The 16,383-nt window shown below is 41.5% G+C and overlaps 1 protein-coding gene across 1 annotated transcript in view; it reads left to right on the top strand.

The window, feature by feature from the left end:
* The first annotated feature begins 528 nt into the window (after window positions 1–528).
* FRMPD4 (FERM and PDZ domain containing 4) overlaps window positions 529–16,383 on the top strand; it is a 449,028-nt gene continuing 433,173 nt past the window's right edge. Inside the window, exon 1 of the mRNA XM_044982210.1 lies at window positions 529–669. Within this exon, the coding sequence (XP_044838145.1) occupies window positions 629–669 (41 nt within the window). The 5' untranslated portion in view covers window positions 529–628. The remainder of the gene's footprint in view (window positions 670–16,383) is intronic.

Here is a 16,383-nt window from a genome sequence, read left to right as displayed (position 1 = left end):
AAGCGGGGGGCCTCTCTCTTGCAGTGTATAGCACAAGTGCGCCTCTTCCTCCCTCCCCCAGGAGCAAGTGCCCCCCCCAGCCTGGGGGTGTGTGTTCTCCATCGTCTCTCCTCCCTCCCCAGTGCCTCCACGCGGGCTCCCCCGGCCCGGGCTGCGTTGGGGGAGGCTCTGTTGCACGGGCCAGCTCCAGGCAGCCGCCGGCTGCGGAGGGAGCCAGCGTGCGGCGCTCGCTTCTCCTGCTGCCGCCCTCTCCGGCGGCGCCCACCCACAGGCGGGAGAGGCGCTGGGGGTACTGCAAGCACTAGCGGGCTCCTGAGCGCGGCCGCCTCCCGCCGCTTGGCCGCACAGAGAGGCGGGGGCCTGAGCTGAAGCGTCTCCTCCCCAGCCCTTCAGCTTCCCCGGGCGGGGGCGCGGGAGGGGGCTGCCCTCAGCTCCATGCTGCTGCTCCGAGATGCTGCACGCCCAGCTCCCGGCCGGAGGGGGGTAGCAGCTTCTGCCGCCAGCGCCTTCCTCCGCAAGGGCTGCTGCTGCCGCTGGAGACCCGGGCACCACCTCCTCCCCACCATGGGGCTGCTGCTGCCGCTGGAGTGAGCGAGCGAGCGGAGGGCACAGCTCGCTGCCTGCATGGATGGATGTGTTCAGCTTTGTGAAGATTGCAAAGCTCTCGGGGTAGGTTGCTGCTCCCTTCCCATTAGCAGCCAGCCCCCCTTGTGCGCGCCCCGCTGCAGTGCTGGCCCCTGGCTGCTGACCCCCGGGGCGCCTTCCGAGGCGTGGGTGGGGGGCGGAAAGAGCCTGCCAGGGGGCTTTAGCAAAGCCCGCCGCCAGAGCTGCTGCGGCATGCCACTCACCTGACACGGGGGCTGAGCTCCTGGGGTTTGGCTGGTGATGGCTTATGGCGTTTCCCCCTTGGCACCTGCTGTGGGATCGTGTAAAAAAAAAAAAATGTGTCCCAAGGCTGCTGCGAAGATAAAGCTGGTGAGGTTCTGAGCCTTGGGCTGTGATGAAACGTTGTTGTTGGTTGTTGTTAATGGGCGATCAGTGGTTCAAACTGTTTGAAAATGTGAAGCCGGCGCCCTGCCTTTAGTTTCCTGTCAGGTTGCAAACAGCTGTGAGGATGCCCTAGCCGGGGAAGTAGCTGTAGGCAACAGTTACCCCTCGGGGGATTGAGGTGGAACTTCGGATAGGTTGGACAGATAACAGAACAGCATTTTCAAAAAACACACCGTGATTGACACCCCTCCCACACATACACCAAACACAATCTATTCAAGACTTCTTGACTTTTGTGCTGTGAAGTATGGTGCTCAGCTTATTGCGAACCACTTTCATGCCCTACAAAATCTGAGACACAATAAGGGTGATTTTTTAAGAGATGCTGTGAAATCATAATCAGATTGGAAGTGCAGCCTTGTACCATCACACGTAAGTCCCAGGGAGTAAGTGAATGTGGTCTTCTTTTTAGCCCTTTCTTGTAAGGTAACATCTGGTTGCTTGAGCTGGTGTCTGATTTAAATATTTTTCCTTCCAAATAATTTTTCTCTCACTGTCAACTGAATGCTGGCCTCTAGGTGTGGAAGGAACTGCCTGTAGATAGTTCTTAGGCCCAAGGCTACAGAGACACACGCACAATCTGAATTGCCCCCTGCCCCCACTGAAAACATTTCCCCCATGGTTAAAAATAATGTATAGTATTATTGAGAAAAGAGTTATGGGAAACCAAATTCCTTCTCAAAGATGGAGTATAAAAGTGCTGTAGTTGCAGGATTTTCCTGATTTTGGTGCAGATAATCTTCCTAAAGGATTTAGCTTTGAATCAGAGTAGCTATGAGTGTTTTGAATTCTCATGGTTTAGTAGTTAGCACTGGCCTTTGCCATTTCTGAAGTGTTCACTGAAGTGGAATGCCATTGGAGGTGGGGAGGGCTTGTTGTGGAAATGAAGCATATATGTTATTTCTGTGGCATACACGTACAGTACTTGTCAAAATGATTGTTCTGTAAAATTCTATAAAATGATTTTTATAGCAAGCACTGGGTGGACTGAAGTTGTAAAGTCCCACAGGTGTGTGATGTTATAATCTGTGTTTACTCAAGCCTTTTGCCCTAAAAGTTACCACCGTTGCTACCATGATCAAAGCTCTACTTAAGGGAGTGCTAGTATAGAACAACCGCTACTATTCGAACTACATGGCTGTCTAACTTTGCTCAGAACAGGTTTACCTGACATGGTTAAAACACCGACAGTCTCCTGAACCTGATGTACACCACCACTCCCACTGTTACTTCCACTGGGGAAACTGCATCAGTGGTAATAATTGTGGAAAATTTTAGGGGATATTTTATTTGGTATAGACAGGACCCTAAGGAGTAATATGGCATCTGATTTTTGTTTCAAGATATATTTAATTATTTAGCTTCTTTGTTCAGGATCCGGGATTAACAAACCCTTTCTTGCAGTAAATGTCACACTTGAGTTCAAATCAAATGGAAAGAGCAGACACTGGTTAAGGATCAGACGTAGCTCAAGACAATTTGCCAACGTAGGCAAAACTTCAGTGTGCACCCCCAACCTGCTCAGAAATTTGTGGCAGAGCCCCCAGCATCTCCCCAGCTGCTGCAACCCCCAACTCAAGGTCAGAGGCTCACAGGGCAGACCCCAGCTTGGGGCTTCAAGGTCACTGGGCCTGTTGCCGGCCCCTGCGGGATGGGAACATTCTGACACCTGAGTGGATTGAGCCAGGCCAGGCCATGGTGAAAGTCCCCTAGGCCCTTGCAAGCAGTTGAGACCCACTCCCAGGGTGAGTGATACCTGCAGATGGGGCTGCCCTTCCCAGTGGCCCTTTGTGAGTGGGTTGGCACCAGCTGCCTAAGGCTCAAGAGAGGAGTGAACCCCAGCTCAGCACCCCTGAACAGCGAGCCACTCAGTTCAACCACAGTGAGACCTGGGCACCAGCAGGGAGCAGCTCCCAGCCCATAAGGCTCTAGTTAAGGCGCAGCAGAACCACCCCCAAATGAAGCCAACCAGGCTGGAGGTGCTGATCCCACTTGCACAGTGGACTCCTTCCCACTGGACAGAGTGGGGTTCTCTGCAACCTGGCCCTGCACCTTGGCCCCTGTACTGCCAGTCCCCGACCCAGCCCTCCATTCCCCAGCCTATCCCAGTCCACATCCCAGTCCACCTGGTCCCCAGCAACCCCCCACACTCCCTAGTCTGCCCCTGCCTGCACCTTTCCAGATGAGCTCCTCACTGTTGGGCTCATAAATTGCAGCATGACAGCACCTTCAGAGCCTGGACATGGTGGTGATGAAGCAGTGGCCCCAACTGGGGCAGGAACCAGGGGCTGCCTGGGCAGCAGGACCTGTGGGGACCAGATGCGGAGCAGCAGGTGCAAGCTGGATGCAGACATGGAGCCAGGTGGGTTGTGGCACTTGTGGCCCATGCCCTGACAGCATTCGCCAGCAGCAGCCCTGAGCTGTGGCCGTGATCTTACCTGCAATGGGGATGGGGAGCAGCTGGGGATGAGGCGGGAGCACTTCCCTGGCAGCCTGGCAGGTGGCCACTTCCTGTTCCCCAGAGCTGTGGCTGGTAATCACTCCCTCCCCAGGTCATCTCCTGCCACCACCAATGGAGGGAACCTGGGCAACTTTACACTCGCAGAAATCTGCCGCCCCAGGCAACTGCCTAGTCTGCTCTAGCTAGAGCGGCCTCTGTTAAGGATGCTGCACAGAAGACAATATCATTAAATCAATAAACTAGGAATGATTCTTCTACATTTTAGGAGTCAATTTAACTTCTAATAACTCTTTCTTCCCTAACTCTGACCTGTAGTTGACTAACAACATCCCTATTGCCGTTACCTGGACAAAGCTCTCCAGCATATTACTCTTTCTCTTCAGGCAAACCAAAGTTCTTTCTGCAATTGAATAACAGGTTTCAAAGCTCAAAACCAGCTTCATTTGATATAAGGACTATAAAGTTCAGATATTGGACTGAGTTAATGCTGTGCTTTGCAATAAATCAGTTTTATGTGGAGTTACTTTTTCACTCTTATTTCCTGGTTATTAAACCACTTAATAGTGTACACAGGGCTTAACTTTGCTGTTTCCTTGGTAACTGTTAGATATATCTTCCCAGTTCTCTGTGTAGAAGAGAGTCTTATGGAGGAACCAGTTTCCACTGTAAGCCCTATTTTTAGCTCCTTTTATATCTGTTTGGACCTGAAAACTGCCTGTTTTCTCCTAAAGGCAAAGGAGGGTTTTTCTGAAAAGTCTGGGGTGAAAAAAACGGGTCAGACTGTTCTTGATTTAGAGTCTGATCCTGCAGGACAGCTCACTTGGAACAAGGTTTGTCAGGATCTTGGCCATTACATAATGTTTCTCTGAGTTCCTGTAGGTTAAAAAAATAGCTTTGTTATCACTCATTCAAACTTTCCATCTAGATAAATCTCCTTGAAAACCAATGCACAGGCACTGTCTACTTGTAAGTAACTTTACCCATGTGAATAATCCCATTGACTATTGGAATTTATAATTGTAATAGTCAAGGTGAGTATTTAAGGTTTGTGTTGGCCCCATTTGTGTACTATAGAGGTGGTTGGTAGGACTTCATAGTTGCAATAGGCATAAAATGGGACATACACTCTGTCTTTTCTCTAGAAGTAGACAACTGGTTGATGTGAAATTATACACACAATTAGTTATCATGTCCTTCAAACTTCCTATGTAATTTTTACTCCCAGGGTACTGTCCATCTGTCACCCCTTTTAATTACCTTTCTGCATACAGCCCTTTAAAGACTACCCTCTCACAGCAGAACCAACTGTTACATCAAACATCTACAGCTACTAGTGTTGGTGGATGGAATAATCTGGTGAAGGCGTATCTTCAGAAGGATGAAAGCGGGCAACCCTAGATACTTCACAACAAATGTTCTGTTAGTTAATTTAGAAAAATGTGTAATGACTGACCTCAAATGAAAATCATAATATTCTTCAGATATACTGACTTCTCTATCTCTTCCTTGGTAAATAAGGGCTTGACTAGACTTGGAAACTTCCCAAAATTGCTATTCCACTCAGAGAGTTATTTCTAAGTATAGAGAAGCCTTTAATAATGGACTAGCCTAGGTGGGTACTGTGTGGTCTACACTGTATGTATGTACAAAGGCCTGGGTAAATGTGGATGCGTTGTCCATCTGGAGTGTGGGGTCTTTGACTTGTACTGGGAGGATAAGAAGGAAAGATAATGAGATTATCAGTACGTGTTTAGAGGGCGGATGGTGTAGAGAGTTTTGAGCCTTATGGTAGTAATAGTGAGGGACATCATGATGTGAAGTGGGAAGTTTTGGGTGGGGGAGGGTTAAGGTGGTGATCTGTATATGGAAGGTGAGAGGCACAATATGTGTGTCTCTAATAATAATAGGCAGTGAACTGTAAGAGTGGTAAGTGGTGGTTTGGAGGGTGTTTAGCTCCCATTCAAGGTCTATATTATTAGGATTTGAAAATCTACTCGCTGATGAATAGAAAGCTTTTACTGATGAGTGTGGGGATCTAACCTATTCCCCGCAAATATGAGCTTTCATATTTGCAAAGCTAGCCTTCCAAATATTGTGTGAATGTGATTCAGTGCAGTGTTGTCCTCCAGAATCTGATGACAAATTGCTCTAGTGCCTCTGCTGCTATTCATAGCTTTGCCAAGCAGCAACATAATGAAAGTAATTAGAGACCAGTCACTTACATTGTTGCTGTTCATTATCCTGTGGGCAAGATTGTTTGAGACAAAGAGTCAAGTCCGTTTCATGCCACTGTTGCTTGTTGGGCTAACTGAGCAATGGCAGGCTTTGGAGTTAATCACAGAGAAGGAATATCCACAAAATGGAGGTTGTAGGAAAAGAGTAAGGTAGTGTAGACTTGGTCCATCTCACAGCAGCTAGGAGTTGTGGGAGAAGCAGAGAAATAGGGTACGCCTACACTACAATAATAGTCTTATCGGTATGGCTGAGGCTGGCCTAGGTCAACTTACTTGGGCTCAGGGGACTTGGGCTGTGGGGCTAAGAATGTCAGTGTAGCTGTTTGGGCTCAGGCTGGAGCATGAAGTCTGAAACCCCATGATGGGGGTGGGTCTCAGAGCCTAGGCTCCGGTGTGAGCCTCAATGTCCACGCTGCAATTTTTAGCCCTGCAGCCTGAGATCCACAAGTCTGAGTCAATTGACCCAGGTTCTAAGACTTGGTGCAGTGGTATTTTTATTGCAGTGTAGATGTATTCATAGAGACCCTACCCCTGGCAGAAACCACAAAGTTCGGGATAGGGCGAAGAAAACCAAGTTTCTGATCTTTCAACAGCTTTAGTGCTAGAAAGGAGAGCTTCAGATTTAGAGATGTCTGTCTTAAGGTTTTATACTACCAGCAATCACCGCAATACCTGAAACCATGAAAATTGGCTGACACTAGCCAAGTCCCAAGTGGACTTCCAGGAGTCCGATTTTTTAAAAATAAAGGCCTGCTGCATGCAGGATGGCACCCTGGCATAAACTCCAGCACTCAGCCTTTCTTTCCAGGTGCTGTGGTGTGTCTGGGGCTGTGTTTCTTACTATGATTCATAGACATCACTGGTAGAGCATCTCTTGACTTTCATATATACGTCTGCCTAGTTAGACATTTGTTAATTTTCCAAGCCCTATATGTAATTTAGATTCTGCAAGGGTTTCCAGACTTGGAACCTGGTGGGCTGATCCAGCAGCTGAGGAAGGTGAAATTTCACTCCAAGCAATAGCACAGCTCCAGTTCTCTTCTCAGGGAGTTCATTTATTAATAATGATTCAAAACAAAGTAACCCAAAACACTACCCCTGTCTTGCCTTAATCCTTGTCTCTGGGGCTTCAAGATTCTTCCAGCCCTCCACAGCTGGCTTCTGCTCCCTGTAGGTGTCCTTCTTGGGTTTTCTGCCTGATTGATGAGGAGAATCCCTCCCATGGCCTTCCTCTGCCTAAGAGGCAGGAAGCCTTGTATGCTGTTTCTTGTAGGATATGGGCCTATGACCTGTGACCTGCAATTATGGCTCCTACTTTTAAAGGAGCCAAGGGCCATAACAGGTGCACTGGGCTACAGGCATACACCCTCAGACCTAAAGCCATGTTACTGTAGTTTGAGGGTGAGCAGGTGTATAGTTGTCAGAGTTAAGGTTGTTTTTGGAATCTGCAATGGGATATTTTATTGTGTGTGTATTTCTTTAAGCGGTTGGTGAAGATATCTGAATATTTATCTATCTTCTCTGTAAACCATTTCAGTACATTTAAATATTTAGGTTTTTTTAACTGTGACTTTCCTTAGCATGTTTATTTTTCAATTTCAGTGTTAACTAGCAACCTTCATTAAAAGATAAAGAAGATTTTTATCTGTCAGTAAAATGTAGGCTATATCATCTGCATACTATTTTTATTGTAAGTACTCTTTTCAATGACTATATCTCATAACATGTGAGTTGTTTCTACTGTTTACCAAAAAATGTGTCAGTAATAAAGCATATGATTATCCTTATGCTCAAGGGAGGTAATTTAAATCTGAAAAATATTTTATTACTCTGGATGATAATTCAAAGACTATGAATTCAACTTTCCTTTCTTCTTTGAGAGGACGTGGCACTTTGTTCAATGAAAGATTTGACTATATGCATTTTACCTTATGTTTTATTATCTGCTATATAGTGGTGTTATATTTTATCATGTGTCATATATTATAAAGACATATGTCTGTGGTGATGACATTGTTATTACCACTGTATGTAATAATAAATCTCTGGTCTGGCAAAGGCTGGTAATTATTGAATTCTTGTATTATAGGCTGTCATGAACTTGTAGAATGGTCAGTGAATAAAGGCAAGACAGGTAGCAACCCTACCCTGAAAACTGAAATGTTCTGTCTTCAGATTAAGTAGAGCGTGTGCAAGAGAAAAGTAAATTTCCACCCACCATCCGGCTAATGTGCTGTTCGGGGAGGATGATAAGGGAGCTCAGTTTCCATTCCCATGCAAGCCTTGGCCTCTGTTTTCTCTCTTTCTTTTTTTTTAAATGTACAGTGGCATGAACTGTGATATGGCTTTTGTGGTGTAGACACTTGTCCCCAAAGAACAGGACAGACACACCATTTCTTGAGGGAACCTGATTTAGGAAAGCGCCTTTTTTCAGGAAGCAGACTTAAGCACATGTTTAACTTCAAGCATGTGCCTAAATCCGACTAAGCTCTACTGAAGAGGGATGTGATTAAGCATGTATGGAAGTGGTTTTCTGAATCGGAGCCTATAATTGCAGTAGGAGCTCTGAAACCCTTTCTTTCTCTGGAAAGTCTATATGGAACTCTTTTTTTATAGGTTGATTATTACATAATAAACATGCAAGAAAACTACTTTGGGAAGCTCTTAATAACCTAGATCAAAAGTATTTTAGGAAAAAGTTGCTAAAATAAAGATATTGTAAAGAGGTGTAATGAACACATACAGAACACAACTTGGTAGGGAGGACATGATAAGAGTCCAGACTGTATGAAATTGTTCTTCGTTAACTAATGATTTAAAGGAGGAGTGGGCTGAAGTAAAAACAGGAGGAGCTTTTCCTGCTAAGCAAAGGGATTTGTGAGGCTTCTTTCCAGAAGAGCAGGCAATGATAATCATTCTATTGACTGTAAAGGGAATTGCTACAGGACAATTTAGAGGTTTCCACAACAGAGTTAAAAATGGTTTTGGGGAAAAGAAGCAAGTATTTCAGGTAAGGAATTATTTTATCATAAAAATATTTTCAGTGATTACCAGACTGCAAGCTATTCAATTTTCATTTCAGTAGCAAAGGTATTAAAGGGGATCAACAGCTGTTAGTGTTAGTTTTTACTAACTACAAGGGGTTTTGGGATATAAGGCACAGTGGTCTTAGAAGAACAAGGGGTATTGGATTAGAATAATAAGGAGGCAAGAGGAGACTTACATAGAATGAGAAGGAAGGCAAAAGTGCGAGAGTAACTACAGAGTGTATGACTGTATGTCAAAATCACATGGTGATGCTGGGGAATCAATCCTCTTTTGATTTTTTTATGTCTCTTCAAGAAATTATTCTTTTTACAGTCCTGCATAAAATGTTGTGAAACTTTCTGTGAATGAGTCTCAAGGAAGTGTTTTGAATATATGATGACAATTTTCACATATTCCTTTATAATGGACCATATCGTGATTGGAATAGTGATACTGAGAACGGTGTATTCCCTTCCAGTTCAGTATAGGCATATTAATCACTTATCTTTATAGTAAACATTTCTTGTAATTTTTGAATGATACGGGTCTTTGTTATCCACAGGATCTGCTAATCTTATATATAATAAGAGGAAACTGGTTACATAACACATTTTCTGTATTATACAGCCTAAATAAAGTAGATGGTCTATAAAACCTTTCATGTTTTGCTTATGGATTTCCTAATTTCACTGGCTTTGGTTTTTGCTTGTTGTTTTTTTTTAAATCTTCAATTTGTGTTTTATAGTAATCTGCTTACTAAAAAGGCCAGTATTGCCAAGTCCAAAATGCCCATTATTCTATGGCAGTAAACTCTGACAGAACTGCTAACAGCTGCCCCAGTGGTGGAGGTCAAATTATGCATGTTCTACATCTTACATCTGTTTATTTCTTTTTGTTACCGTATGTTCCATATTTGAAAATGGTCCATATCTAATAAAGTCACTGGGCCCAATTCAGACCAAATGAGACACTACTTTCATTTACTCCAATTCCTGAGTAACTTCATTGACTTCAACTTGCTCAAAGTAGAACCATCTAAAGTTTGTTTTTCTCCAAATTATCTGCTATAACATAAGCCACTTATGTATAGTCCTAGTGTTCAGGGCTAATAGTAACTAACTTGCATGCAATGCTTTCCTTTTCCTCCTGGATTTGTGTTGAGCAGCAATGGAATTGCAGACTGCGTATTACATATGATGAAGAATATCTAAAATATACACTACTGTATCCTACTGAGACTTCCTAGTTGTATACATGAGTGTACATTTTAGGAATGGATATTGGTGTAACGGTTCTGCTGACCATATGCAAAAAATGAATAAGGCTGTTTTACAAACTTTTTATGTAGCTTTCAGTAATCTATTGTAGGAAATGACCTTTCAATGAATGCGCAAGAACCAGGAGTAGATTAATTCCTTACCCAATAAGGAACCTCTTGACAAGCCAGGTAATGGTTATGCATCTTCAGAAGACCTCTGCACACCTATATTGCCTGTTGTTCTTTGGCATTAGAATCTTGAGGAAAGATTCTGTAGATGAAGATGGGGGTGGAGGGAAAGGTTAAAATATTGAATCATCTAAACTAGAGATGGAAAAAGTCATTAGATCATCTAGTTCTTCCTGATTCTGAGTGGAATATATATTCATATTCAGCTTAAATATTCCTGCTCTGTGATCCTATTAATGACCTAGGAGTCTAAAAGGCCTTTTCTGTGCTAGGGAAAAGAAGTGCTTTTTTAATGTATAAAATTGTATAATTCTAATGCAGATAGGACAAATTGTAGCTTTACCTCGATTTAACTGGTTGAGGTATTATGAGGTATTAGTGAATGTGCTGTTCACCTCAACCAGTTAAATCAAGATACAGCTGTAACTTTCCATTTCCAGTAGAGCTGGTCAAAGATTTTCCATCAAAACTATTTTTCCACAGAAAATTGGGTTGTTGATTTAAACAAAATTTTTCATGGAGAGTATCTGCTTTCCTCAGATTATCAACTTTTTTGGTTGGAAAAAGCAAAGTGTTTTGGGCTCAAAAATCTTTAGTTTTAATTTTTTGACAAAAAAATCAAATGTTTTCCATAGAGAGAAAAAAATACAATTTTCCAATCATCTCTGCTGCATACATGTGATTTTACATTGTGTTGTATCACGTTATCTATCATGTTTAAAAAACACACCTTCTTCCTTGTGTAGACATACCTTAAAGAGAGACAGAGTGACTACATCATAAAAAGTACTCTCTCCCTTCCTTGTACTGTACTGTTCAGTGTGTTGGTGCTGCAGGGCCCGTGGAAAAGAAGTAGGGAAAAGCAAGTTAGTGAATGTGCTGTTTAACAAAATCTTATTTGCATTGAGTGAATTTGAAGTAATCGGACAAGAATAGCTGATCTTTATGTAAAGTTTAGCTTGTTCTTTGTTCTAAGTCTTTGTCTTTAGATCTCCTCTACATCCTTTCCTTTTTCACAGTAGCCTGTGATGATAAATACCTGTTTCACTAAACTCACCCATGATAGGGCATCAAGTGTTATCCCCCGACTCCTGTTCTGTGTCCTCTGAGAAAATTAGTTTTCTGTTTAGTATAAACAGTTTGTTTAAGGATCCTTTGTTTTTGAATTTTACCTCACTGAGGCTAGAAGCGTACGCGCGCGCACACACACACACACACACACAGAGCGCTTTCAAAGGATTATTATACATTGCTTGTACAGTATGAAGTTTCCAATTGGCAAAAACGTCAGAGCTTAAAATCTCATAATTTCAGCTTTATAATATGAACCAAATTCTCTGACTTGTATCAAACTTAAAGAACATGCATTCCCTCATAACAATAAGTTTCTGGTTATATAGGGTGTCTTAGTTATGTCCTCTAAGTTCTGGAGGCATTCTAATGAGAAAATAGTGTCTGAACTAGAAAAAGGATATTTTATGGATATTTCTACAGTTATACTTGTCATGATTATATGTTTCTGAAAACATAGAAAATAATCAGAGACTATTAATGGCTTGTTTTCTTATGCTGTCAGTTTCCAAGCTGAAAATGGATGTTTTGTGGCTGCATTAACTAACTTCAAATATTTTTTAATCTTCTTTGAACAATGTTTTTTTTTAATCACTTAAACAGGAAGCATATACATTTTGTAAACCGCAAGGAATGTTTAGGTAGACAGTTTTTCTATTCTGTCTAACCTGTTTCCTATATCAAATGGTAAATATTCCAAAGTGTCAAATGATAGGCAGTAAAAAGGTTGATATATTTATCAACTAGTTTTGATAAATGTAAATACTGTGAAAAAAATCCCAAACAACTCCTCTATGGAAAAAGTTTTTAAAAAGAGCTCTTCCTTGAATTGTTCAGTAAAATGAATTTATCTTTCTGCTTTTATTTTCATTTAGCTATACAAATATTTGTGAAGAATGACTTGTCAGGAGATACAGTTAAGAAGGTAGTGAAAAATACGCCAAATGTCTAGATGCTTATGCAGTTGTCAAATTTGCAGTATAAGTTTCTTAGAGAAGATAAGTTTGTATGCAGTAATCATAGAACAAAAATCAGTAGGAGCAAGTGTCTTTTTTACTCCTTGCTAAGAGCTTGATACAAAAAGATTTACAGGGTCAGAATCTTGGAAATTAATATTCTACTTTCAACAGATACCAACTATCATATGTGGTTATTAAACACATCACATTCAATACATCTCTATTTGGTATCTTTCTGGTCTCTTGTAGACATAAATATGTAGCATTTTGACACCAAGGCTTTGCTACAGTGCAGTGTTCTGAGAGCAATGGAGGTGGTGGTACGGAGACTTGGCAAATATGGCAATATAAAGTGAGAGTTGTGGATGTTTAACTAAGGAGTACAGGATTTGCCATAGTGGATGATTCACTCATTCATCAAATCTGGTTATCCCACCTCTGCCAGTGGTCATTACTTCAGAGGAAATGCATAGACTTAATAGTTTAGTGTGTGAAAGGGGAAAGAAGAAGAAAGTTCCTTCCTTACCCTTATAGATGATATGCTTATGCTTTGAAGCAAGGGACATTACCACACTTACTTAGCATGAATAGCTACGTGTCATTAATGGTAAGCTATTCAGCTCTTTTAACAATTCATCTCCACCCCATGACCTCCTGTACTGGTGAATTACATAGGATATGTGTACACGGTGGGAAGTATTTCCTTTTTCATTTGTTTTAAACTCACCAGGCATTAATGACATTGAGTTGATCTCTTGTTTTCAGATTATATTATAGTTCCCAGAAAATGAACTAATCTGTGTGTGGGGTGTTGAAATGTTTCTTACACAAGACTAAATAAAACAGTGTTAGTCAATTCAGTTTTTAAAATGACTCATTCACTGACATAACCATTAGCAGTCTAATTAAAGACACAGTACCTGATTCTGGAGTTGATCCTATTATATATATTGTATCAACCAAAAACAGCTTGTATTTACCAAATGATATTAGTTATTACTGAACAGTCTTCTCCCCAGTGTTCTTATTTCAGCTGTTTAAGCTCACCCACCCCCAAATATACACTATTTCTTTCTCTTCATTGCCTTCTGATTTTCTAATACACTTTGTGACTTCCTTTCTGCTCCATTTTATTTGCCCTTCATTTGTTTTTCACTCGGGAAGATTTATTCTGTCAAATCCCCCATTTCAATAACATTACGTAATTGGGACAGCTTGTGAGTCAAGATTGCTTGGCAATCTTGGCTATGATATAAGTTTGTCTGGTTTATCTAGCCTTCAAAGCCACATCCAGTGGCAATGCTCTGCCCTGCCATGCTAGAAAACAGTGATCCCTCTAGAGCACCAACTAGCCCCATTAAGACACATGTCACATGGAAGTTGTTAGATAACTGGAATCACAGCAAATAACTCAATGTTAGTTTTGTTTTTCCTGTTTATGAAGAAAGGGAGTCATTTTGGCCTTTTCTCCATGTATAGTAGTTTTCAGTCTCATGCTTCACTTCCTTTCTAAGAGCCCAGATTCACTGCTTGCTCAGTAGCCGGGTGGTGGTAAGGTTTAATTAATGTTTAGGCAGTTCTTTGGTATCCTTGAATGAAGATAACTTCACTATTGAATTTCCATGTGATCTTTGAAAAAGTTTGGTACATAATGACAAATAAAATTAAAGTAGCTGCTGCTGGAGCCAAAAGTCGGCTCAGATTTATTTCTAACTCTTCCCCTCATCTTCTCATTTATTAATTTATTTTGGTGAACTAACAGATGCCAAAATTTGTGTGAAATGGTCTTAGGTTCAGGTGGTGGTCTCACTCACCTCCAACCAAACTTTGCTCACATTTCCTGTAGGCAAAATCGCCTCCTTCTTGGGGTTTCTTAATTAATAAGGTAAATAATACCTCTGAATTACCCGGCATTGGCCACTGTCCGAAGACAGGATATTGGGCTGGATGGACCTTTGGTCTGACCCAGTGTGGTCGTTCTTATGTTCTTAATAGTGTAACTGAAATCCCAGCCAAAGCTTTCTCCGTAAATTGACTGTTGCTGCGGTTCTGCCTGTAGGAACTCTCTGTCTCAGAGTGTAGCTTCTTTGGCCTACAGGGCCCCTACCATCTCCCTATATCCGGAATGGATTTAATGAGATGCATTTGGTACAAATCTTCAGTAGACAGCAGTCAGCAACTTTATGCAAGGGTCTAACGTCTGCTATCAGGGTTGTTCAACAGAAGAGCCATGCCCCATGATTTTGCATCTGCTTTCCAGTTTTGGTGGAATGCTTCTGATGTGACAGCTCCATGGTTGGCCATCTTTTCTCTCAGCCTTTTCTCCTGGGAATGTAAAATTTGCATTACATATGGAGATAACATGATCTGTTTTCTAAGATGACAAGCTTAGTTTGACAGTTGATTTGATCTATTTACCGAATATGCTGCATTAATAAAGACAAACTATATGTACAATAGAACCCTGTTTATCAGACCCTCCCTTAACTGGCTCTCCGCATTTACTGAACAACCAGGAATCCAGGGCCAGAAGCGGGTGATCTGTCCTGTGGCTGCTAGCTTGTGCTGCAGCATCGCATTTTCCCATTATCTGGTTTATCCAGAGTTCTGATTATCTGAGCTGGCCCTGGTCCCAGTTAGACCAGGTAAATGAGGTTCTGCTGTATATAAAATTATAGCCCTTTAAAATAAACCTAAATTAATCTCTGTTGAATAAATGGAATATGTCATCTGTGAAGGGTGATTGTGTTTCTTTCACTCTTGGATAAGGTCATCATAACTAATGCCTAGTGTGTCAAAAGTTAAGGCTTTTTCATTATGTGAATAAAGAGAGTAATTTCGAGTGCCTCACGTGAGATATCATCAAAAAGGGCTGGATTTTTATTTAATTTTTTTTTTCAGAAAGGGCTGAGCATGTGTCGTCTGATAATCAGGCCCTTTTAAGGTGGCTGACGTTGACCACCAAATCCCTAGTCAGTTTTGGAAATCTTGGCACTACATTATAAATTTCTTGTTTGCCTTTATTTGTTATTCCAGATAATTATCAGATCTTATTTCAGTTTTTTTTCCCCACAAAGACACATTCACACCCTGAAACATCTTGAAAATATGTATCATTTCCTTTAGATATTCCTTTCCTCTGATATTTAGACAGATGACTTCACTGTCCCATGTGTCCCTCTAGTAATGCTGATTGATTGCAGTGACACTGGGTGGTGACAGAAGAACTTATCATCTGCAGCTTGCTCAGCTTATTTCTGAATTTATCCAGGAATCTGCTCCACCGGATGGGAACCGCATAAACATTCAGTGGCCCTTCTTTCTTTCATTCCAGATTAGAATGCCAGCAAAGCTCTAGAAGCACTTTCTCTACAGTGTTTTGTTTGACGTCTCCCTGTCAGTTGTTTGGAAGGAATAATTTGAACGACTCATATACACTGCTAGGTTATAAATTAACTATAACCACTTGGACATCACTGTGGAAAGCTCAATGAAAGCTTCCTGTCAATGTAGAGTGGTGACCAAAAAAGCAAACAAAATATTCTGATGTGTTAGGAATAGGATAGAAACTAATCCTGAAAATATTACAATGCCATTATGTAAATTGCTTTTATACCTTCATCTGGAATGTTGTATTCAGTCTGGTCACCATATTGCAAAAAAGATTTAGAAGAAATAGAAAGGTGACAAGTGCCAAAAATTAGAGGCATGGAAAGACTTCCATATGATATGGGATTGAAAAGATTAGGACTGTTCAGTTTAGAGAGGAGATGAATAAAAGAGGACATAATACATGAATAAAGGAGGTATTTACGCTTTCTAATAATAAAGAACGAGGGACATTCAGTGAAATTGAAACGCAGCATATTTAACAAGGATAGAAGGAAATAGTCTTACACAACACATATATAACCTGTCGAACTCTTTGCCACAAGATACTAAGATAAGAGTAAAAATTAGAAGGAAAAAAGAAATATTTATATTGATAATGGGAATATCCACAGTTACATTGGATAGGATAAAATGCGTAAGAGATATAAATCCATACAGAAATCCTTATGCTTCAGGGCATAAGCCAGCCACTCACTGATCAGAGTTGGGCAGAAACTTCCTCTCGGCAAAGATTATTTCACC

The sequence above is a fragment of the Mauremys mutica genome, chromosome 1 (assembly GCF_020497125.1).
Source record: "Mauremys mutica isolate MM-2020 ecotype Southern chromosome 1, ASM2049712v1, whole genome shotgun sequence".
Lineage (NCBI taxonomy): Eukaryota > Metazoa > Chordata > Testudines > Geoemydidae > Mauremys > Mauremys mutica.
Note: the sequence above shows the minus strand (reverse complement) of the source record. Positions and strands in the feature narration are given on the sequence as shown.